Here is a 26,361-nt window from a genome sequence, read left to right on the forward strand (position 1 = left end):
CCCAAGGGCAGGCTAGCTGCCTCGTGCACTCTTCAGCACTGAAGAAAGGAGTCTGAGTGACTGCGGATGACTGCTTTACTCTTGCAGTGGGGGTCGCAAGGAGAGATCCCATAGCTGGGGTAAGGAGTTAATTGCAGTCTGCAATGAGGCCCCAGCCGTGAAAGCAGGTGTTATCTCTTGATGAGGATGAGACAGTCCTGACCACAGCAATTAACTCTGCCTGAACAGTGAGAGGAGGCTTTTGTTTCTCAAGGTCCAGGCACCAAAGCAGGCCTTGTCTCAAAGTCTTGACATCCTCCCTTTTGGAGTGTAAAACACAGGAATTCAGGCTACTTGTAATTGGCACCAAATGTGTATGGGGAGGGGAAGCTGGGAGCATCCCCCCACAATCCTTTACGCTTGTATGTATAGAGAGCCTGTTTTCCCATTGTGATGGCCCAGTGGCTGGGAGAAAGGCAGAGCTTATGGTCCTAGACAGTTTGGAGGTGGTTTCTCAGATGTGGCTGTTTTGGTACCTGTCAGGCACTTACCTCAAAACTGAGGGATAATTTGAAATGGAGTTTTATACTGTGAAAAGAAAGTAAAATTGTAAAATGGAAGCAGGAATACAAAAGTTAAGCCCGCAGTTTGATACAGATACATCCCATTGTTTCAAAAGATACAGCTTGCTAGCAAAAACCCAACACATCCCTCTGAACTGCTAAAACACCAGGGAGCTACAGTGAGGAACAGGTTAAAACACAAACCACTCTGAGCTCTGTTCTCGGCAGTATTGGTTCAGATCTAAAGTCATGCCTGTTCTAATGGACTTGATTTAGTTTTACTGTTGTTGTAGATGAGAACGTAATTCAGCCCAGTCAAAATCGCACATGCTCATCCTTATTTTAATGCTTCAAAAGGATATATCCTATTACTTTAACAGCCAGAAAGCATGTCTTTTCAGAGATTTAATCCAATTTTTAACCAATCTAAAGTCTTCAGATAAGCTAAAACTGCCATGGGAAAATATGGCAATTTTACCGTCTTGTTAAAACTATGCTAGATTCAGCTGATTATAAAAGGAGTCTTGGTACTGATGGAAAATGATACGTAAGTAACTCCCAATGGTTGTTCCCCTTGCTACCCCATTACTGTGTCATCACCTTTTGGCTTGATTTTTCTTCTATATTTGTGCGGGCCCGTCCCCCTACCCTGAGGGAGCAGGGCCCCAGGGGCAGCCGGGCAGCTCCAGCCGGGGGGCGTTGGGCACCGCTGTGGGGATGGGACAGGCCGAGGCGGCATCGCAGGGCTGCATCTGATGGCCATGGGCTGGGCTCAGTTGGGACCGGGGCTGGGGACACGGGGGAGGCCCAGGGTGGGCAGGGACAGGAGGGTCTGGGAGTGCCCTCAGGGCCCTGCCAATATCTGAATTATTCATGAAGTTGCAATTTGTAAGCAGGTTATTTGTTTAAGCTTAGCATATGGGAGATCAATTTTAATTTTTCTCTATTTAAAAAGAAACACTTTAAAATGAAAGGAATGGATCAAAGCTGATGGCATTTTGCCTTTTATAGCTGTCACTAGGGTCATGCATATATATTTGATTAGAAAAGAGTTGGTTTGTTTATTTTTTACGGAGTAAGTCTAGGAGTAACTAACAGCTAACAGTTTCATACAGACAGCATGAAGAAAAATTCACTCAATAAAGAAACTGTAGGTAGGTATATTGTTCCATAATCTGGTTGGATCCTAGCACCAAGAATAAAATGAAGCCAGTCCAGTCTTTCCAGCTAGAGCTTGATCCTATCTCACCCATTTCTGTAGTATTAATGGATCCTTCTCAGCCTTTTGGAAGGGGATGGCCTTGCTGCAACACTGTGAACTGTTTTCCTGTCCCGTTTCTTGGGGTGGTCCTCTGTCATCTTTCTTTAAACACTTTTTTTCCACCTCATTTGTTTAAAATCTTTTATATGAATTTGGGAATATGGGAAAAGAGGTGATTTAGCAGTGTTGCACAACTTCATGTTAATATCGGGTTTGGGGACAATAGAGCAGTTTAAACCATTTTAATCCCAAACTCATATTCTTTATACCCCCATCTACTCTCCCTTCCTTTTTTTGGCATTTCCTGTCTCTGCAATGCAAACTTCCAGACAATTTGCAAATCTTTTCCTGATCTGATGTGTTGTTGTGATGGACATGTTGTGTCACATGGGGACCAAGTGTGTAGGTAAAAGGAGCATGCCTTCTAGCAAGGCTTTTTTGAGTCCAGGACTCTCTCTTCTTTCACACTTTCCCCTTGAAATCAGGTTTTTCCCATCCACTGAAGAGCTCAGGACCCCCAGGTGCTCTGCGTCATCAATGTGTCAGGGAGCCAGAGGACACTGAAAGTCAAATGAGAGCCACCAAGTCTGTTGTTTGTGCATTCTCAGCTAGGTTAGCCCTGTTCTGACCCCAAGGCTAAGCTATTAAAACCCAGCTGAATTAATGGAGTTTCATGAACGAAAAGGTGAGCTGAACCTGAACCAAAGCCTGCTGTGCTTAATTTCCTTTACTGCAACAGATAAAAGTGAATAGATTATTGCTAATTTTAAAAGAGCTATTTGACTGCTCTTTTTTACTTGCAGAGCTGGTGAATTTTCACTTTTGGTTAGATAATTGTAGGTTAACATTAACATACTGAAAGCAACAGTAAATTATCCCCACTGTTGGTATCTAATATGCATTAAAACATTGTTAATTCTAAGGTTAGGTGGCGTGGCTATTTCCCGAGATACTTCTGAACTTGCTTTTCGTGACTTTTGGCATTTGGATTTTGGAGCTAAATGTTACATGCAGATAGGAGTTTCTATTTATTGATTTGGAATTTATTTAGTGAAAGAATAGTGGGCAGAAGAAGGAAGATACTCTTCTGTAGCATATTAACTAAGATTAGAGCACTCCCTGAACCCCGCAGCAGAAGTTGCAAAAATACTTTAAATAATACCTTACTTTCTGTGTTAAACTGTATATATTGACCTTTTCTCTAAATTTCCTCTCCAAATCTGGCTTTATTATCAAGAGAATTCTTAAGAAAACTCTCAGATGTTTCTTACTGACTTTTAATTTACAAGTGCTCTATATATCTGGTTCAATTTGTATGCCATACATACCTTTGACATGCCCTTTCAGGGTCTCTGAATAGTCTTGCGGCACTTAATTTCAACCTGGATTGCCAGGGTAAGACACAGTAAGTGCATGACAACTGAATGTTTCTGACATCAATTGTTCTTTGCACCTGCGGAGCAGGAAAAGGCATTAGCCCTTGTACTGCTTACTGCTATGGAGAGGAAGAGGGGAGCATGCTGACATGTTTAACATTTCAGTAGTTCAAATCTTCTCCTTGGAATCCTAATTCTGCTTCGACAGACTAGTCCTGACATAGTTGCATGAAATGTGGAAAAAGAGAGGTAGTATAGAAAAAGGAAGGAGTATTAGTCATTGCTCTAATTTAATGACCCTCTGAATTTTAATCTCAAAGTAGCACGTTTTTAAGATGCTTTGTTCCATATTTTAGAACAATATTTCCGAAGGTTTCTACTTGGGGGATTACAGAGTGCAGAGTGTAGGTGGGTAAAGCCTTACTTTATTCGAGAATTCCCAGGAAGCATGAGAGCATCGTCTCAAACCTGTCACATTGCTTAAACCACAATCAGCTTATGGTGTCATTTGTCAGTGTAATAGGTGCAGGACAGTTATCTGCTAAGCATTACCAGGTTTATTATGCATTCTTTTGAAAGAAAGGTTATAGAAAATGAAGAATTTGGCCCAGAGCCTAAATTCAAATAGAGCTAGTATAAGCTGATTGCACATTTATTTAAGCAATGATGCCATATTAAAAAAAAAAAATCTATGAGCAATAGGTTTTGTCCTGGATGCAGCTCATCCATCAAATGAGCTACATATTGAGAAACGTGTTCTTTTAATGACTTTACACAGCAGACTTTGCTATGTATCACATTTTGCATTTTTCCTTCCTTTTCTGAAGCAAGAACTTTTCAGGGGGTTATGAGGCACGTTCTAAACTTCTTCCCGCTAACATCTCGTCAAACGTCTCACATTGCTCCGTAAGTGGATAAATCAAATACACCTAAGTTTGTTTCTGCCCTCACCGCCTTCTCCACCCCCCCCCCCCCCAAGATGGGGGAAAGACACTCATGGTATTTCAGTGTAGTCTCGTTTTCTGTTTTTGAACTATCTTCTGATTTTGGGAGATGATTCTTGTATCTAGAAGATTAAAAGGAAGAAAAAAATACTTTTTCGAAGTAGTTCTAAAGGCATATTATATTAAATGGTGTACAATTGTCCAAAAGTTGATGAATGTAATGCCTTGTCTTCTGAATTTAGAAATGAGCTATCTATCACCATAGGAGAAAAACTAGAGTATCTGAAGCTAGATCATTTACAGCACAGTCATTCAGTCCTGTCTTTTGAGTATTTGTGCTGTAAGATATTTCTCATAGTATAATCTAATAATGAATGCTCTTAAACTGTATTAAGTGCACAGCATTCAGCCTTTTTACATAACTTTTTGTCATAAATAGTAGGAATTTGAGTCTAGGGAGGAACTCCAGCAGAAATTGTTATCGAGTCCTAATATAACTGTGAAAAGGTAAGAAAGGAGAGACAAGATTTAAACAGGATAATAGAAATATATGGGCAGCTTTTGGAGGTGGTAGGATGACAAAAGTGACAAGATTAGATGTGAAAAAGATAAGTAAGTGCATACTTTTATATATTTATTATTGTTTGCAGGTTTTTTGGTATTCTTAACTCCATGCAAATCAGTGGAAGATGTGACTGCTGCCCCAGAGAACTTAAAATCAAATGCGAACCTAAAAAACATAGTTCAGTCACACATAAAATACAGATTATATTTTCAGCTTTGTCATGGTCCAAAGATCTTGGATGGAAAAATAATCAGTTGAAATAGTAAGCTGAGGTTTTGTTGTTATTGCATAGGTTTTTTTCTGGGAGGGCGGGGAGTGCTGACAAGGTTAGTGCCTCAAAATTTTAGAGTCTTAAAACAACATGAATATATCAGCACTTTTTTTTCTGTTAAAGAGTAATTCTGAAGAATTCTTGTTTGTGGGAAAGATGTGATTCTCTCTAACTAAAAGTTCAAAAGCCAGATTATATATTAAGATGCTTCAACTGTGCTAATTTTAAAATCTCTCTTTTAAAGTGAGAATTTGGATTCTGACTGGCAAAATGTTGTAACTTTAGCATTGATGATACTGAACATTTTGATAAAGTCTGTTTTTGCAGATGGGTCTCAAAGCTCAAAGCCTGATTCTGTTTTGCAAGATAAATTAAAAAGGAAGGTTTTTTTTTAATCCATAACACTCTTCAGTCAGTCATACCTGTTTCTGTAATTTTTGGTAGTAAGTAAGAATCAATTGCCAGGTTTTAAAATGGCTAATATGAATCATCTGACATGTTTTAATAGATTTTGCACAAATAAAGAAATGTTAGTGTACACAATATCATCCTGATTTTATACCTAGCAGCTTTTTGTTCCTTTTTGCATTCCCTACTCTGAACTGTTAATTGAAGTGCTAGTAATTTAATGCTCCAGAAATCCTTTTCTTCTTTTATTAGAGGAAATTTGAGTAGACTTTACTTGGTCATTACTGCTATGTACGTATATGTTCCTTCCTGCTTAAAACATCCAATGGAAGGACTAGCTTACAAATTAATATGGGTTTAAAAACTGCTGATTACAGGCCCTCTCCTGTCACATTATTTCTGCAGTGTGTGTAAGAAGAGTATTACTTTAGCATAAATTCAGAAATGGCTTGCTGTACCACTTTCAGCTTCCTCTTAGCATTGATATTATCTCCATTGGACCTAACCCACAGTGGTAGTGAATAGTGGCCTGAAATTCATCTTTTCTTTTTGTTCTATATCCCTCAGAACAAAGGATAAAAGAAGACAAGAAAACAAAAAAAAAAGGGGGGGGGGAAGGATATAGTATTGTTTCTAGATATTTCAATATTTTGTATTAAAAGCTTTTTAAAATGTTAGCTTTTGAAATATAATTTTTCTTAAATCAGTGTGGTCCAGGACCAATTGAGTGACATCTAAAGTAGTTAAACTGGTTTATATTGCATATTTAAGAACGTTGTGTCATATTTATGGACTGTGTGCTTTACTATGCAATCTTGTAAATATGAAAATTCCCTCTGTGAGACTCTACAGTAATTGCTGTAACAGTCTGCAAATGTCAGGGTTTTTTAAATAGTATTGCTGATGTAGACTATTCCAGATACCTCAAGTTCTAAGGATTTGCTGTTACTCTTCAAAGATGTCATCTGATATCTTTGTATCATGCACTGGTAACATTTATTATGACATGATCAAAATTTTAATTCAAATATTACCATCAAATTAAGAAGTCTTATTGCATTGATTACTCCTGGAAGTTAGCTAATCCCAAAATAATTTTAACATCATAATTTTTTTATACATAGGGAGAAGAAAATTCAACTTCAGTCTTAGTAGATGTGTAGCCTCAGTTCAGTAACATATTTAAATATGTTTCTAACTTTTAACACTTGACTACTTTTAAGCGCTGTTTTCAGAAAAAGGTTTCTTGGCAAATAAATAAAAAAAGTCCCCTTAGCTATATCCCTAATTTAAAAATGAACAGAATGTGAGACAATATTTTCCCATTATCTACTTCCAAGATACTGTCATGAAGCCTTGAAATATTCTATCTGATATTAAGGGATAGTTAAATAAAGATGTATTGTATTGATTTGTAGTATTGTATCATCAAACTTTTATGTATTGGTTGTGAGGCTTATTTTGATTTCATCACAGTTTTATGCTAGTATGACTCCATTAATTATACAGAATTATCCTTCAGTCTCCAAGTGTAGATCACTCTAAAGGAAAGGCATAAGGGTTCAGAAGGCAGTTTTGGAATATGAACCCATGTGCTAAATATCAGAAGGAGCAGAGTTATGAATCCTGGACTGTCAATTACAGTGGGAAGGAGCCTTCAGCATGGAAAACCACAGCTCAGGAAAGACATATTAAAAAAATTCATATGCCCTGGCTGCTCCTGCTTGCTTTACAATAGGCACTGCACAAAGTCTTACCCAGATTTCCCCCAATGAAAGATAAAGATTACAAATGACTAATATCAGAACATGGGAATACAGGCTACAGGCATGGTCTGCTAAGTCTTCCAAGTCTATGTTTTTAATTCCAGAGTACAGAACTAGAAATGGACCTATATCATAGAGCTTATGTAAAGGGCTCTTTAAACAGAGAATAGTTTATACTCTTATTAGTTATTTCAGGCTGTCAGTTGTTGGGCAAGAGACCTGCAGTTTGTGAGGAGAATGGAACAGTTGATTTTTGATGAAGAGGTAAAAGAAAAGAGACACAGCTTTGCCATGTAAGCTTTTTCAAAGTCCAAATGATCTGTGAAGAACTACCCTATGTTCTTATTTTCTGCAGCCTGAAAACTAAGCCTCCATTACAAGCATCAGAAGCTGTTTACATGGAGAGAGATCTCCAAACAGAAGTTGGTTCTTTTCTCCCTGCACGTTTGTCCAACCAGGATAGACCTACCCGGCCTATTGCTAAACTGAAAAGGTGTGGGGTTAAAACACATGGGAGATACCACAGCACAGCTGCTTCCCCAGCAGATGCAGAAAGTTGATCGGAAGCCATGTCAGAACAGGCTTCTAGGTGAAGTGGTGAGATTTGAAAAGGCAATGGTGGAGATCTGATAAGCTTGATAGCATAACATACTTTTGCATAGGCTATGGAAAGGTTCATGTCTTGAGGGTTAGCAGTCATCCAGTCCAAGGACAGAGGAAATGCTATAGCAGCTGAGTGTTGCCAGATATATTGAAAGACACTGAAAAATCCCTTGACCTTGGAACTCGAGGAGAAGACTTCTTTTGAACATGCTAGTTAGACTTGATAATGATGGGATGGACAACTGATTTGTTTGACCATGCACGGCACAGTGTAGTAACAGTTGTTACTATTTTTATTATTAGAGTAATATTGTTTATGTTGTTATTTGTGTTTTTAACAGATGTGTCCTCTTTCTTCTGTTTTTCTCACTACCTGATCATAAGAATCAAAAAGAATTGTGAATGAAAACCTTAGTGGATGTTTACCAGTTGTCAGCCCTTCTGATCTTTCCCAAGTCATGCTCACATGCAAGTGATAGGTTATAGATCGTCATGATAATACTTCTGGACCCTCCAAATATTTTATAGGTTAACTGTATGATTGTGAAAACTGCTGCCTGAAAAAATAGCTATTTTTACAAAAGGAATGTTACACTCGTAGGAAAAAAAGAAACATCAAGAAACTCAAAATATTTCCCACTGAGTGAACTGTTCTTTTAAACAGAGGCTGACAGTTGTTAAAACCATGAAGAAAAACAAGAACCTAGAAACTGTACTGTTGCTAGGAGAGCTTATTTCAGCAGCTCACAAAAGAAATCTAAATTTTCAATGCAGAAGTGTTTTCCAAAGAGAGAAACGCTTCTCTAATTTTTCTTTTAGCATGCTATTTTTCATTTCTTTTTAAATTGGTCTCAAAGTGTTATGCTTTTCACAGAAATCTTGAAAATATGATCAAGTGTCACAGACACAGCAAGCCTAGAACGATACTTTTGAAGCTAGAACCATCCCAAAGGGTTCTCACTAAAATGTCACATTTATATGTTACTTTTTTTTTTTTTCCATACATATTTTCAACCTCAGATAAAGCTGCTTGATACCAGGGTTTCCTAGACTGATGTATACTGTAAATGTGTTTATTAACTGGTAAAAAGAAATTGCCTATATTTTGAGAACTATGGGCAGCAGAGTCCTTGACTTTCAGTTTACAGAATCGGCTAAGCCATCATTTCACATTGTCCTGTGTCAGTCTCAGATTTAACTTTTCTGCCATTTACTTTCAGTATGTCCTTGTAGGTTACCCTAATGGCATTGCTGTCACTTACACTGAAAGTAAGAAGCCAGTCTTTCCCCTGGGCTATATGGATGTCAACAGTTTCTAAAAATAGCCCTGTATTTTGTTCTGCTGCATGATCTTTATTTAGCTGAGCTTCCTGCCTTAATCATGCCTTTGTGACAGGTTGTCCAAATCCCAGATATCATAAACGTGCCGTACAGGCCCACAACACCCATATTCATTTCCTGCATCACTGTGTAGTGGTAACATTTGAGGGACATTGACTTCATTTGCTTTAATTTAGTGTGTCAGTGGACTTCTGAACAGAGCATGTTCTTAGATTTCTCTCTTTAGCTTGAATATTTCTAAAATCATAAAGAATGCTTTTAAGCAATGGCAATTCAAGAAGTACCCAAAGCTGCACTTCAGTAATTTGTTTGTTTTCAGTATGCATGTCATAAGCAATGAACTTTGATAATTCAGGTAAACTTGTGAAAAGATTTTAAAATGTGAAACAGTCATAATAACCACATAACTGAAAATATAAAGAAAGTGTCTCTGAAAGTGTCTCTGACCCTTCCTTTTCAACATTACTTCTTACAGTCAGCTTGTGCTTGAGGTTTACTTTACTTCTCCAAGCTTAATTGTTTTTTCTCCAGGTCTTCTGAGTGCAGAGAGAGAAAAAACAAAATGAAAAGCAGTTGGTATTTTCCATATACCTAAAAAATTTCTTTCAGTTTACCAATCATAATTATAATATGGAACACTACTGTTGATAAAAATAGCAAGATTTATCTCAGAAAAGGTGTGTTTGTTCAAACTTTTATATGAGAACAGCTTTGAAAAAGAGTATATAATGGGGAAATGCAAATGATTTTTTAAAAACATGTTTCTGTTTTCTTATCTCTCTCTGAGGTAAAGATTTCTTCATTATTTATTTTTTGAAATTATAACTTTTACTACCTTTTCCTCTTTACCCCATTTTCTATTCTCCACCTTCCCTTCCTTCAGATCTTTCTCCTTCTTTGTCCTTTCTCTTATCAACAGTCTCTTCCCTCTTCTTTCACATTTTTCTCTCCTCTTTTCATGCTTTTTCATCTAGGTCTTCTCAGACTGGTACTGTTTTATACGCTTTGTGGATAGTCTGGAGGAGTTTCTTCCCTACTCCCAGTACCTTGGGGAGAAAGCATGCTGGAAAAGAATGTATATCTCCCTCTAGCTCCATATCCCCACAGGATGAGGAGACAGAGTCTTAAACTCTAGCCTCTCCGTTCCCACAAATAGATTTTAAAGTAAGTGAAGGAACTGGTGCCCTGAACTCTGTCCTGTCCCTGCTCTATTGACTGAGAATCTAGGAAAGTAAAATGACGAGCAAAACTCCTGCTTAGCTTCAATGCATTGTGTGAAGTGCAGAAGTTCCTTCGTACTGTTTAGTGTACCAGTATAGATGTATGTCTACTGTACTTGTGAGTTTTAGAGAGATCAAAAGATTTTTGAAAATTGAGGCCCATTTAATTTCAAGACTTCTGTTTAAAATGTTTTTTAAAATTGCCATTCAGGTAAGTTAGAAGTTAGAAAAGGCTGAAATTAAAAATCACTATGCAAACTTAAGCCATCATATTTGTGTATATATACCCTATGACTCAATTATAAAATCACAATTTTACATTTTCCACTGGATCCCACTTAAAAAAAAAAAAAGTTAACTTAAAAAAAGAACCTATACTGTGGTATCTTCCTGGTACTCTCATTGGTAGGCTACCTTTAGAGTTATCCTTTGAACTAGCGATGTACCAGCAGCTTTAATATTTTGCCACTTTTCGTGGGTTTCCAAAAGATGAGCTTCTAGGTTGTGTTTATCCTTGACGATGAAACTGGCTCTGGCATTGAAAGTAGCTGTATAAGACAGCCTACATCCATAGCATTTAACTTATCCTCCAGGCTGCATGAAAATTGCCTGTTGAGAACGATCCCTATACTAACTCCTGAACTGTTGCCTGTTGTATTGGAGAGCGCTAGCTGGCCTGGACTAAATCCATAGCAGGGACCAGAGTAACAGTTTAACAGTATGTATAATAAATTCCCTGGCACTGTTTAATTTTAGTATTCTGTACATTAACACAGATGTCATGCTACCACACCAGTGGAATTTTAAGACCTGATTTTGGGGTACTGTCTCTGTGGAGGCAAGGCTACAGACCTTCCTTCTCACTCTCCCTAAAGTTTTCTCCTTCCCCATGCCCTGATTTGCCCCTAGCCCAAAAGCTTCCTTATTTTTGTCTCCCTCTACTGGCTCCTCTTTTCTGGTCTACCAAATTTCAGATTCCCTTCCATGTTCTTCTCACAGTATTCCTGGTATCACTTTTTCAACATGATTCCAGTTTCTCCCACACCTTCTCCCAGGCTCCTTGCCTGTACAGTTCAGATTTGCACTATCATCGCTCACCTACATTTAGTGGGTCCTACTCTTCCTGTAGCTCTATTCATGCGTTATCTACACCATTTTACTTTTGTTCCTATTCCAGTCTTCACATCCCTGAGCTTCTTGTTCCAATTCAGTTTCCCTCTCCCTAACTGCTATTACCAGTTTTGTTTGGGATTTTTTTTTTTTTTGGCAAAAATGCTATATACTCTGTCAAATTTCCAGAGTCTGTTCCAGACATAGGAGTTATACGGCTTTCAAAAACAACACCGTTAGTTTTTTTTATTATTTTTATGTTTATTTTTATGTTTTATGTGAGCAAACCTAAGTATTAGTCCTTAAAATTGTTTTCAGAAACAGCTAGTTTATTTTAGCTAAATTATTGCAAAAACCCCCACCATATACACTAAAAAGCTTATAATGGAAACGTTAGTCCAAATAGTTAAAATCTGGAAAACTTGGAAGTGAATAAAAAGGTAGAATGTGTAGTGCAGCCATGAAAGGAGTTACTGACATTAGTCCCACCTGTATTATAATTAGATGACATTGTGAGTGTGTTCAAGACTTTACAGATAACAAAAAAAAAAATTGCCGTCATTGTTATTTATTATTTATTATTATGCCTTTCACCTTTTGGCATATTGATCCATTCTGGCTCTCAATGAGCTCAAGAACACATTAAGTAAAATCTAAACTGAGCAGCAGTCAATTAGGTAGAAAATGAGGTAACCAAAATGAGTAATTCCTGTGAGGTGGCTGATTAAGTAGAGACGGCTTCTGTAGCTGTCCGCCCACTTGGGCCCCGCACAGCTATCACTGTGCGGCAGCTTGGTATTCCTGGACCGCTGCACTTTTCAGCTAGCCAACGCTTATCAGAATCAACTTTAGTTTGTAAAGGCATAACAGGCTGTAATTGGCATTTCTCTGCACCTTACTACAGTACCCAAGTCAGCAGTCCCTATGGCAGGATTAGCAACCTCTGGGAGATGGCTTTATGGACAGCTGGGGTGACCATTTCAACCATCGCAGTCCAATCTGCTCCCCTACAGAAGGACTTTCAGAGAGGGACACTGCTATCTTTGAAAGAGGGATCTTTGCAGACTAATGTCAAGTGTTTTTCACTGGCTACTTAACTTTGTTTGTTTAATTTTTGCAGTACTTTAAGTGCTATATTTTCCTATGTGACATACTTTACATATTTCAAGTTCTCTTGTTATACATTTTGACAATGTGCCACTGCAGAAGCAGTTTGACAATAAATAAACTTGACTTGATGATATTATAACCGTACTGCTACAAATTCCTGCTTTCTGCAGTTAAAGAGGCTTTTGCTGCAATCATATAAAAACTCAGGGGGAAGACTTAACTATGCTGATTAACTTTGAGCCACGTTATTGGTGTTTGTTTTCCATAAACCCAGAATTCTTATATGTAGAAGAATTCTGCTACAAAAAAAAAGAAATAGGGTGAGGACTCTGAAACTATGACCGTAATATCTCTGATGGCTATAATTTCCTAGTTCATGCGCAATGTTATTCCACCTTCCTTCTCCAGAAACTATTCATATGTTACATTTTTTCTTAACTTGAGGAGAATTAATGTTTTAATGGTAGGTTTTATCTTTATAAGTGACTTCGAAGACAAGACAGCACTGTAGCAGAAATTGCAGTAATCCTTGGGAGCTCTCTGTGCTATCCCAGAGAAGACAAAACCATGCACAGATTTTCTGGGGACCACTGTAAGTGTGTATATGCTTACACATAGGAACTCTTCTTAGACAGGAAGAGCACCATTGATTGCAATACCTGGTAATAGAGTCATGAAGCTGAGCTGCAATTCAGACTTCAGTCTAAAGCTGTGAAATGCTCCCTTAATCACATTAATTTAAAACAATTAAATTGCAAATTATTCCGTGTATTTTTTGATTAACTTATTTATGGAAAATCTGTACGGTCATACTTTAGAGGGGGGAAAAAAAAACAACCTATGAAGAAAATCAATGACATTCAAGGTTCAGTGATGTGACACAGTAAACAACACAGAGTTTATCTAACCTGCATATCAGCATAGAGATTCCTTAGCTGGCTTTAAATAAGAAATATGGGGTTTAGCTCCTATAATCTCCAGTTCCATGGGGATATATTTGTCTTGTTCTCTGCTGTTGTTCCTAGTTTGCTTCTGGTATGTAGGTTTAGTCATTTAAGATCCACGTCTCAGCAGAGTGTTGATTTAGCAAAAGCAAGTATACCTAGTTTCTTCTGTTCTAGCAACTTGTACTCAAGTGTTCTATCTTGCAGCTTATTAGCTGCTTCCCCGTCCATCTTTTTAGGTAGCTTCCAGGCATGTTCCCTAAACTTTTTTAATCCTTATATCCCAGTTCCATTTTCAAAATATCGGTGAAAAAAATGAATAGCAATTGCAAAACCAGGGGCAATAGTAAAAATAAAATGCCAATATCAAAACAAATATCAAAAGTTAACTGAGGCCAGGTTTTCCAATGAGCTGTTGTGATTTTTGCTACCATCTTCATGGAAAGGCCTGATAAAGTCCAGTATCATTCACTGCTCTCTTTGGCACTCTTTTCCAAAGAGGTATCTGAACCAGTTAGGAGTTTCTGCCACAAATCCAGAACAAGATTTGTATTCACACCTATGGCCATATAGGAAAACACATTAAAACACTGCCAATTTTCTATCTCAAGCCAATTACAAATTGATGACATCGTGATATATTACCTTGTAATTTAAAATGTAACAGGCAGTGTTTTGACTTTTTATTGTCAATAAAATGTGGAGTGAATGTAGAATAGAAATATTCTTTTTAATACTGTATATCATAAAAGCAAATGATAAAATCAAAATGTTTTGGCCTTATTCTACTAGTTTCACTCCCATCAAAGTGAGGAAAGGTCAAAATAAAATATTGTTTGGGCTATGAAGTTTCAAATGAATCCTGGAATTTTTTTTTGTCCAGGGAGAATTTAAAATGTGCCATTTCATTTTCAACATAGGGGTTGGATTTTGGCATTCCTTTCAGATATGCATATCTTGTTAGTTCAAGCTCAAGCAAGACATGCTAGATATTCTGCTTCAAACTGTGGCATATGAGGAGAAATGGTACCATCTTTTGAGAAATCCTGTTTTGCATTTTCGTCAGTATATGTGAAACATTTCAGTCAATTAACAAAATGGAAATATGTGCTACTTTATACCTATATGCACATATATTACACATTAATCCACATATAAACTGGAAGCATAACAGATTCAAAAGCTTGCTACAATTAATTAGATGGACTTCTTCTGTACTAAGCCTGGCATCATGTCCCCTTTTCATTTAACATGTTTTTAATTGCCAATGATGTTCTTTGTTCACTAGTATTTTGATTTTTTTAAGCAGGGCACAGACATTTCACTGGGAATGATTATTTGTCCATTAAGAGCTTTTGTGATTAACTTTGGATCTGGCACATGTGCATATATAAAGATATAATATAGATATATGTATCAGATATTTATATAGGATCTGAAAAATCTCAAATAAATATGTGGTATTATGCTATTTTCCTTTACTGAAAGTCAAGAGATACCAGAATAAAACTGTCTCTTTTTTTTTTTTAAGCTTATATGCCATGTTTGTTATCTTTTAAATTATATTATAATACTGTTCCATTTCGTGGAATTAATGGTAATGTACAATCATTAATGGATGATTCTGTCCATAATCATATAATCATAAACAAGTAAAAATGTCCTTTTTATGTTAAGTGGATACAGATATTTAAAAAATTTCTGAAAGGGTGAGACTTTCTACAAATTCTTCTGATAATTAATGTATTTCATTATTTTTTCAATATTTTTTGCTAAAATGATAAATGCTGTTATACAAGTATCCTGCAATACACACATCCAAAACAACAAAGCAGACTAGAGAAATAACAGTAGTTATTTTTTAAACAATTTTTTGAAGTTGATAGGGCTAAACTTGTGCAGAGAAATGGAGGGATAGTCCTGCTATCAGTGAGGAAATATAAATTCTGTTATGGTATTGCATTTATGATTTATTACTCTGAATCTGAGATGGCAGAATTAGGTTTAGTGGCAATTTTGTGCTTGAATTTTGTGAAAACAGAATCCACTTCCTAAAGAAATACAACATTTAGCCCAAACGATTTTACTCAGTATATTATGCCACTCTCTTATTGTATATTCTGCATATATTTCTTTGGTCTGTGAATATATGTAACTCAGAAATATTCTGTACATTTATTTCATCTTATGTTCGTACAGATCTTTTTCCACTTGCTCATTTGTGAGTAAGTTTATCTTATTTTGCATCAGTCCAACTTGTTTTGCCCATATAGGAAAATTTTAGAAACCTCTATGATTATTTAAATAGATGTAAAGGTATATATTGCCTTGTGATTCTAAAGTCTAGTTTCTCTGAATCTGATAGGGCTAAATGTGTTTTTTTTGTTTTTTTTTTTTCCTATTAGCTGTAGAATAAATGTCCTAATTGAAGGGGTAAGACCAAGGCAAAACTTACACTAAACTGTGACCTTATCATTAAGCATTATCTTGCCTGTGTGTTAATTTGAATTAGCATGTTCTACATTCAAAGAAGTGGAAGCGTTCCTGTCTTTAGTTTACTTTTGTATCCAAGCAAATCCCAAGAACCTTGGAAATGGAACTCTCCCAAGTGTTTAAAATCATTAATTTATTTTCTTACCTCCCTTAGAGGTAAGATCAGTACAATGCATCTTTTTTCTTTACTGAAGTGAAATCAAAAGATGCAATATGATGTTGAAAATCTGACTCCAAATTATTTGCAGCAGGCATAATGGTCAGAGGCATGAAATTTGTATTTATCTGGAAAAAACTGCCTTGCCAGACCTCTTTTGCAAGGAAATTCTGTGGCAAGAGAAAATGCAGAGAAGCAGAAGTCTGCAGTGCCAGATAGTCAGTGAAGAACTTCTGTTCCTCTCTGATACAAGGCACTGTTATTTAGGTAACCTTGAGAAATTGGTCTAAATCGTGTAACAGTTCATACTGCCTCCAGAGCAGGTCAGAATATGGAGACATTTAGCCCTGTGTTTGGGCTTGACATCTGTGCTACCTCTCTTAGAAATTAAGGATGTAATTACATGCAGACATGTCAAGTGAATCACCCAAAGATAACATTGCAAAAGCAAGAGATCGAACACAGATGTTTTTCTTGCAGCGTGCCAGGCTTTAACCCAAAGCCAAACTTTCCTGCCCCAGTTTGCCGTAGAACATTTCACAAAAAGACCTGTAGTAGCAGTACATTGCCATTCAAGCTTGCTGTTTTCAAATGATCCTCTTGTCATACTGCTTTTTGCCTCTAAAAGACTGTATGTTGCATTGTTATTCAGCTTTTTCTATCAGTTTGCTTTTGCCCATGCTTCATAAGGCAAAACAGCCTGGGCTACTCATTAAGTCATTTTGTGGGTGTTTGTGCTGGGGGGCACTACATAATTATTAGTACCAACAGTACTGGATAAATACACTGGAACCCAACGTACATTCATTCAGTTAATGTTGTCTTCTGGCTCATTGATTCTTGACAAACTTGATGTTTATACAGTGAATCCTTAATTGAGTTTGCTGATTACGAACCCTTGCAATTAAAATAATAAATTATGACTGGCAAGTAAATATTTTTCTTGTTTTAGCCAATGTAAAATGAATTAAACATTTAAAAACCTTGTTAGCTACTAATTGCCAACTTCAATTCTTTTAAAGTATGAGCTTTTCTAAGAGCTGGACGTTTCATTAAAAAGCTTTGTCGGGTGATTATTTTCCTCACTGCCAAAGGAATGCACAGTGTTGGTGAGTTCAAAGTTCTCCTCAGTCTTTGCACTGGTGGTACTGGATATCTTGAAGTACATGCAGCTTAGGGGCCTCCAACTTTCTGAGCATCTTTCAGTTGAAATTAATTTATTAAGATTGTAATTTTGCACTAATCATGTATAGAAACCTCTCCCTATATTGAACTCTATAGCTGGAGTAAGGCTGTGTGTACATCTAGGGACTATCTTTTCCAAACTCATTGAGAAATTCTGCACCAAATGAGTCCACTATGTTACTACAATAGACTATTTAAAAGCCTTATGTTAATTAAACTTAAAGAAATAAGTTACTATTCAAAAGAAATATGTAACTGAAGTGCACTGAAAAACAGTAGCTGAATGTGGTGTTAAACCTGTGGTTGCTAGACTGTGTTTACCAAACGTGTTAACCTGTGGTTACTAAACTGCTCCTTTGGGATGACAGTGCTCTCTGCATTCTTCTGAAAAGTGCTAAACACTTTGGGGCAAGCTGGACTGACTGAAGACTGCTTCATGAAATTTGCATTTAAAATAATGCCTCTTCCCCCCTCCTTTTTTTTTCCCTTTCTCTTAAAGCATAAAGGGCCAGCTATGATACATATAAGAACAATGTCTAAGCGATTTTAATTTCAACCCTTTTTACAATAGGATTGAATTTGTTTTAGTTTTAATTATTACTAAAAAAAAAAAAAAAAAGTCCTGCACAGATACGAAGATGTATTTTTCATTTCCCAACAGACAAAAAATGACCAATATGATTTCTGTTAAATATCTCCAGAAAGTAGAGCACAAGAGATGTTGGTAAGAACAGAGGTGGGGGAAGGTTTTTAAAAGGCAAACATGCAGTTTGGTAGTGAACTACTGCTACTATTAGTTGCAGATCTGATATTTGTGCCTTTTGAACATGGTTTCAATCTGTTTAGCAATTCAGACAGTTCTCACACAATAAGAATTTCTGGTGGCTCCAGAATCTCCATATGAGCAAGTATACATGAGGAAAGGCCGTGGCATAAAAAAGTTTGCAGAAAGTCTTTTTTGCAAAGTAAATTTCTTCCAGGCTTGAATTTCTGAAGGTGGTGACAGATATGCTGAAAATGCAAACTTAAACAGATAGATAGCTCTCAGAGTCATGAAAGCCAGACCTGAGTGTTCCCTCATGCTGGAAAATAAGGAAAAAAGGGGGGAGGGGAGGAATTGCTCAGTATTTACCCAGGAAAAAAAGAAAAAGATTACTTTTTCTGAGCAAATAAGAATAATACAAGTTGCAATGATATCGTAAGCTCAATTAAATTAATTAAATTTGTTAAAATATCATTTCTCCATGATTTCTTTTTTGTGCATAGAATATTTTATTCTTGTTTTGTACCAGTAACCTTGAGAATGAATTGTTTCTTATTATTACTTAAAAAGTATTTAGTTTTATGGCATTCTCAACACTTTACAAACAAAATGTTTAATATTACTACTGCACTCACCTGATTTTTTTTGTTTTCTCTCAGTTTATTAAATATATTGGAGTATTTTGTCATGGAACTACTTTGTGAAATTACATGAATTACTCCACTGGAGTATGACGTGATTTATTACAGGAAGACCAGGGCATAGCTCAAGTGCTCAGTGCATTATCCTAAATGAAGCTTTGTCTCTGAGGGCTGCCATAGCCTTCAGCTGCACCATTATGCTTCAGCCATTGATTTCCCTCTAGAACACAAATGCTTTAATAATACAGCTCAGTAAATGTTTTCTCAGCATTGAATAAATGCTTGGTCTGTCAAGGGGGTGTCAAATTCTGTTCCCAACCTGTCTGTCATGTGTTATTTACTTTGCGTTTGTCAGCAGAGATGAGCTAAATAAGTTTGGTAACTCAGTTTTTGAGTAAGCGCGGTTTGCAGAAGAAGTAGAAAGGAAGGAAAGTAACTTTTCAAGGCCTGCTTGTTTACCATCTTTGATTGCAGTGGTTCCCAACCCTGTCAGAGGACGCCTCGCTGCTGTTGCTGCCTTTCCTTCTGTTTGAATAACACAAGCTGTGTATTTGAATAAAACATTCTCCCTGTGTTTGCTCACCCTGCTCTGACACCATTGCTGTCTCCTCCGCACTGCATCCTTTCAAGGCCATGGGCAGATCCTTTCTCACCTCCGGGAGCACAGTTTGTCCCAAAGGGACCTAAGGGTGGGGAGAGGCAAAGCAAAATCAAATAGTAATTGAGGCTGAAGAGGATTTGGGGTTGCAAACGAGGGGTGACACCTAGGTGACATGGAGGAAAGCTCCTAGGAGAGTGCAAAGATGCTCAGGTGAAAGTGGCTGTGGTTGTAAGGTAAGAGGATTGCAGAGGTTGCTCAGAGGCTGATGAGGGGATATCTGTCAGCAGTGAGTTTCATGGTTTATTATTTTGAAAAGTATTTGTTTTATCATCTTTTAAAATTATTTGGTTTTATGTTTGCTGCCTTTTTTTCATGTACTATAGGACAAGATAATTACTAATTATTAGGGCATTTTATCAGCATAACATGATAAAATCTTTGTGTGATGTGTGATATGTATTCTTATAATTTAATAATCTAGAGAGTTTATTTGGGGTTGAAATGCTGGAAACTTGAAGCTACTGAGCTGATGTATGAGATAAAGCACATTGTAATCAAACCTTCTATGTGCTGTTACTAAAGCATCAAATGTTAAAAAATTGTTGACAGACTGAAAAAACCATAGATAATGGACTTAAATTCTGCTTTGTGTCCAGGTGCAGCTGAGAATCAGTAAGATATAAAATGATACAGAAGCAGTGGCAACTATTTTGCAAAGATTAGTAGCTGACAGTTGTTGAATGCCTGAAAAATAGGTACCCTTACTGAAATGAGTATGATTTTGTGCGAGAACTATGTAGCTCCAGGTTTCCATTTTGGATGACATTTTGATAGTAAAAACTCTTCTCATGAATCATGAAAAATTGTCTCCAATAACCTTTCTCACTGGAAACTCAGAGTGTAACCTCCCTTTGGGAACAACACGAGCTGTTTCTATGGGAAATGAATGTCAGGAGAATATTTGTCGTATTTTTTGTTTTATCTATCCGTAATTTAGCACACACTAGAAAAAAGCAAGTGGCTCTAAGGTGATCAGCAGGTAGATTCACCAAAGGTCATCAGGCAGGAGGCAGCTTAGGGATCATGGTTGGAGTGCTCTCTGAAGATCAAGGGCTTTGTTTGCCATGACAGTCCTCAAAGCATAAGATAGAAAACTATGGCTTTTGCCTTGCAGAAATAGTATTGCCCAGCATATTAAGCATGCAGTGATGTTTAAAATATTGTAAAGGGTTTTTTTTTCAGTAAAGAGGTTGCTATTCCTGTGAAATTGCATTCTTCTAAGACCACTAAATTATTATCTGGGCAAAATTAAAGTTATTTTAATTCATCAGCTGTACAATCAGCCTTGGAGCTTAATTGTTGATTGAGGAGCTTAATTGTTCTTGACTTTTTTTCTTCATTTAATACAAATATTTCTGAAATAAATAAATAAATAGAACTAAACAGAAAAAAGGAAGGAAACAGAGGCAGAAATACTGAGTTCACAGACTGACCTGGGTTAGATAGGATTTAGATCAAATGTTAGCTGAGAAAGAACCAGTGAGGACTCATCATTGACTTACAGCTGTGGAACCAAAGTAAAGTTGCCCAAACCCAAACTCAGACTTTGCAGAACTTCTGTTAATAAGGCAGAGCATAAGTGAATACACTTTTGATTACTGTAATGGTTATTGACCTGACATAGTCAGGGCCTGAGAAAGAAGAACACTGCGCAGTACTTCAGTGGGTATTTTTAAAATACATAAATTCCAGCAGGCCAAAAAGTTTTCAGAGTACTGTGCTAAGGTGAATAAAGCCTCCTTCCAAGTTCAGCTTACTCGGCACCTGGAAAGAGGGATCATAAAAATGCCAAGGGAAGATACTTCATTTCACAATGACTGTCCCACCAGAGAGGAAAGTCTTCGAGATGAGGCGGAAATAATGATGTGCCCTTTCAAATCCCTGCATTATAACCTAGCCAAACTAGGCTAGCACTGCTCAATATTCATGTAAAGCACAGGCTGTGGAATTGTGAACCAAACAGAGCTCCATAAATACAGAACATTAACACTATATATCTGTGGGTGCTTGGGTTTAATAAAACTGATGATGATGCAGAGCATCAAAACAAATTAAGCAGCATGACTTTTTTAAATGATTAATACTTGCATTTCATACTAAGTAAGGTGTAGTTTTTTAATAGTATTTTAAACTTAGGCTAATGGACAAAATCTGTGTTGGAGGTTTGAGTACTAAATTTATACAAATAATTGAACGCAAAAAATTCATTCAGAATACTAATAAAATGCTTGATGGAAAGGATTGTTTTTACAGGTTTTGTTTCTCTAGCCGTTAAATAAAATGTCCATTTTGCCCAGGAAGTGTTTCCTGGAAACGTTATCGGTTGATGCAGCAGTATTTCTATTGCAGAAGCAGCAGTAGGACTCTGTTATTAGCCTCTGATAACAGCCTGTTTCAATAACATTATCTCATAAATAAATGAATGCATAAGCTTGCACTGGGATGAATACACTTCAGGTAAAGGCCTAGGAAAGTAATAATCACAGGATTTGGTGTGACATTTTGCCAGTGCTTTCACATACTCCTGACTTTTCTAACATTTATTTTTTTACCTCATAAGTATTTCTGCAAAGTAGGCAAACTATTAAATGGCACTGGCTTTCTTGGAGAGATTATGTATGTTAATAAATTTTAGTTAGACAAGAAGTATTCGTTCATGTTTTTAATTAGGGGAGAAAAGAAAAAGTCAGTCTTGTAGTAGAGAGAGAGCATTCTGAAGAGCAGCACTTAATCGTTCCCTTCTGTGATGTTTCTTTCCAAAATGCTCTAAGTCTGGAAAAGAAGTGAAAAATAAACTCACATCTGCAATAAGAAAAGTAAATTTGAATGTGCTGTGCAAGGGAGGAGGTTGATGAGAATATAAGCATTCCTCTGATTATTCTAAACCTCTGATTCCTCTGATTAATCTATGAAAGCAGGTTGTGCGCTTTATAAGAATCAAGGAACAACTTAAAGCACCTCACACTCCCTAATCCTGTTGCAACTTTGATCATTTCTCTTTTTGAGCAATGACTATAACTGGATCTGCCAAAGAGTAGTGCAATTGCTTTCTGCTCATTTCAGACAGATAACTGTTACATTTTGCAATATCTTTTTCATTGTAATGAAATCTTTCTCTCTGTTTTAGACAAGTATCACTTGCTGTGTCATAGCACATGGATTTCAGGACCGCCTGTGAAGAGGTAGGATCAGATATTTTTCTTTCAAACAATACGAGAATCAAAATCAATGTACTCTTAATCCTTTTTGTATGCAAAATCCTTTTTTACCCTTTTTTTCTGAAATGAGAGGAATTATATAATCAATCAAATGCAAGTTACTCAGTTGATTCCTTTTTGGTGGCTGACAGACTTTGTAGTGGAACATGAAAGGATTTACTGAGGTGAATTCATTATTAGCCCTCACCTCTGTCCTTTCCAATGTACCTCTTTGGGTCCAATGTAGGTGCAGGTATCTGTGCTTTGTGTGAGTTATGCTCCTAGTGAAGTGTCTGTCTGAAAGCCTGTACATGAAGAAATATATAATGGAGCCAGAATCTGTCTATCAATGTTCAGCAAAATCAAGGGGAAAGTACAGGAGTATGAGAAAAAGGTGCACGTGGGGGGAGGCTGTGAACATAACCAAAATGAAAAATACTTTCTTTCTGATTTGATACATACTTTCATTTGATTTGAATCTAAAATATATATAGTTTCATAATATCAGTGCAAACCAGTGCAGTCCACTTAAGATGGGGAGAGTGCTTAGGTTTCCGCATTCATACTAATTTTGCCTTAAAGAAAGGAAATGAGATGTACTTTGTAGATGTTAAAAAAAGACATCATGTTTACTAAATGATTGTCTATGAACTAACTGTTTTAGTATGTCTTCACAACTTTAGCGATTGAGGCACTGTGAGAACCATTTACATCAAATTAGATAGGGATGTCAATGAGTTATTATCATTAAAACATAATGAAAATTACCTACAACCTGATAATAGCAAACAATATTTATGAATTTATGACTGGGAACAAGAAAACTCTGACTGTATCTTTAAGTTTGACCATAATTCCATGACTCTGTGATTGGAAAATGGAAGTGGAGGAATGGAAACAGCAGTAGGACCAAGAACTCATGGAAGCTAAAGAACAATTTTGCAATTTTGGCCTGAGAAGCAAATAGTATAAATTAGGGGAAAATAATGAAGGAAAAAAAAAAAAAGGACTGAAGGATATTAAAACATGGCAGCATTATGAAAGGAGTAGCAGGGCCAAAAACTGATATTAAGCGAAACTTGCCTATGAAAAGGATATCGTGATGGTTGTCCAGGGTGCAATGTGACAGGCTTTAATATCTCAGAAGATCCTTTTAAGATCTAAATTCTGTAATACAGTATCTCCCTGATTATCAGCCTGGAAAAACACATTGCTAGTTAGATGGGGTTTTTGTTCTTTTTGAATGCGTTTATTGAGCTGAAGAGACAGATGCACATTATTTTCACAGGATTTTTACATTGTTATTAAAATTATAGGCTAGTAGAGATTATTTAGTGGCAATTAACTTCACTCCATGCCCATCAGCAATAACAACAACAGCAACCACAGAAAGAAGACCTGGAATGTGAGTCCCATCTTAGCCTTTACAGTACAAGGACAGTGACATTTTTGTTTCATTCAGTATCTGGCTTCTAATGGAAGGATTAATTTTAGCCAAATCTCTCAAGTTTTCACCTTGCTTGAGCTCCCACTATAGGCAATGGAAGGAGAGGGTGACTCCATGATCTGGAGAATCTAAACAAGCAGCTTTAACTTTTAGATTAATAAAACTAAATGAGGTGAATTTAATCCCAGTTTATCTGCCTTGTATAAAATGAGCTTTATACCAATGGGCCACCTCTGAGAAACTTTTAAAACTATAATGATTTACACTTTCCCTCCCAACCCAATGTTAATAAAATGCAAACTTTCAACCTACTTTCATCAAATGCCTGAGTAAAGCTAGCCTTATTCTTTCACAAAGTGTAATTTTTAACTAAAACCTCAGCACTATCATTGTAAGGCATCATCCAATGGTTGTGTTTTATCTACTGCTTGGTTTTCAGAAGGGTCCATTTTTCCAGCTCCGCTGATGTGAGTGCCTTCCTTTGACCTGCTGCTATCCAAGGTTTAAGAAATTACCGAACTCAAGTGATAATATCAAGTGTGAGATGTACTCATCGATTCTATTAGATAATTCAATTCCAAAATATATTTTCTTTAAGCGGCTATCCAGTCAGTGCATTTACAACTTTTAGCCTTCTTTCCCCTCTATCCCCATTTGTATCAAATTCTCAATCATACTGTGTTCAGGAAAAATAATTTCCAGTCTTGTATGCCAAAATAGTTACGAGGCTGGTTTTGATAATGGCAATAAAAGCTGTCATGAGGCATCTTGGCTGTTGGGCCTTCCTCTTCTCCTCCTCTTTGTTTCTTCTGAATATCCATTGCCCTTCTTCCCCCATCCTCCTGAGACCTGTAACCACCACCACTGTAGAGGAATTGAGATTGCTCTCCCAAAAAGCAGGAGCTGGGCTCAGACTTTCCTCACTGGTACTTCACTGCCATCCTTGCTAATGGCAGTATGTGGTTTGAATTAAGTTTCAACTAGCCTAAGAAACAAAATATCCCACACATGCACAATTAAATGATTTCCAAGCCATAAGTCTATCCAACTCCTATTTTAGCCCCTATCCACAGCTTTCCTAACTTTCCAAGAATATAAATTGTAGAGCCACTGGGCTTTCTAAACTCTTTTCTGTCTTCTTGACCCTATTCTATATTCAGAAAACTATCTTTTGGAGGATAACCTCATTCTCTGACATATTTAAGTCCTCTCTGCTGCAAGTACCCTCCTTATGAGACCAAAGACTTGGAATGATTATAGCCCCAACAGGAGGGTGTTTTCCTCTTAGATACTCTTAGGTTTTTGCAAAATAGTATTTTCCATATATTTTATGAACAGGCTGCATTAGCAAAACCCTGCTTTCTAACTTCTGAAATCCCATTCTTTACTTCTGTTGTTTCTGGCTTTTTTTCCTCTTAATATCACTTTAAGCTTGTTTAAATTAAAAAATATCCCATTTGCTTTCAGGCTGATAGTCTGTTCATCTGTACTTGCAATGTTGTCCTTTGCTCCTTTGAAGGATTCCTTTGAACTTGTAGGGTGTGGTCATCTGCTTTATGAATCATACAAACATTCTTCTAGACTTTGCAAACTTCGTAATTTTATACATTATATAGTAGTTCACAGATTTATTTTTAAGATCCTGAGAATTGTCTTTGCCCTTTTTGCTAGCCACAGAATGTGTTTTAATCTTTGAGCAGAATATTGACTTTCTCGTGACTTTCTTCCATAAATCTTGTCATATACTACTTCGAACTGTTCCTGGTGGCCATTATGCCATTTATAGTCTATACATTTCAGCCTAAGCTGGTGATTTCTGTTTTTATAAATGCTATCAAATAGCATTGCTAGGATTTCTAATGCTTTCGTTTTTTTAAAGCAGGTTCAACTCATAATTTACTCCCAAAATTACAAGATGGAAAATGAAAGGCAACTTGCTTACAAAGCCTATGAGAATGTCATGTGATAGGAGACTTAGATTTGTGCTTAAGAAACATGCATATGTTCACATTAGCTTTCAGTTTTCTGTTATCAGTCCGTTTAAATTTCTTGGCCTCAACTGTAATGATATAATCCAGTCTTAGTAAACTCATTGGCAATTCAAACGCCAAAATTTGTTTTCTTATAGTGTCAAAAAGTATTTTTTTCTTTAAAGAAGCACCTCAGTTCAGTAAGAACCTCATATATATATATATATATATATATACACATATATACACACACTTTTCCAAATGTCTCATTTACATATTGAATTAATCAGACTGCATGAAACTGCATGACTGCATTTTTGCTTGAAAGCAAATTCTCTATAAAAGTTTGTTCTTTGGAGAAAGCAGTTTATCAAGAGTGCCATAGC

At 36.6% G+C, this 26,361-nt stretch overlaps 1 protein-coding gene across 1 annotated transcript in view; it reads left to right on the forward strand.

The window, feature by feature from the left end:
• The window catches only part of SNTG1 (syntrophin gamma 1), a 352,899-nt gene that overhangs the window by 158,604 nt on the left and 167,934 nt on the right, over positions 1–26,361 (forward strand). Inside the window, exon 2 of the mRNA XM_013954658.2 lies at positions 22,489–22,543. Coding sequence (XP_013810112.1) covers positions 22,517–22,543 — 27 coding nt within the window. The 5' untranslated portion in view covers positions 22,489–22,516. The remainder of the gene's footprint in view (positions 1–22,488; positions 22,544–26,361) is intronic.

The sequence above is a fragment of the Apteryx mantelli genome, chromosome 2, assembly GCF_036417845.1.
Source record: "Apteryx mantelli isolate bAptMan1 chromosome 2, bAptMan1.hap1, whole genome shotgun sequence".
Classification (NCBI taxonomy): domain Eukaryota; kingdom Metazoa; phylum Chordata; class Aves; order Apterygiformes; family Apterygidae; genus Apteryx; species Apteryx mantelli.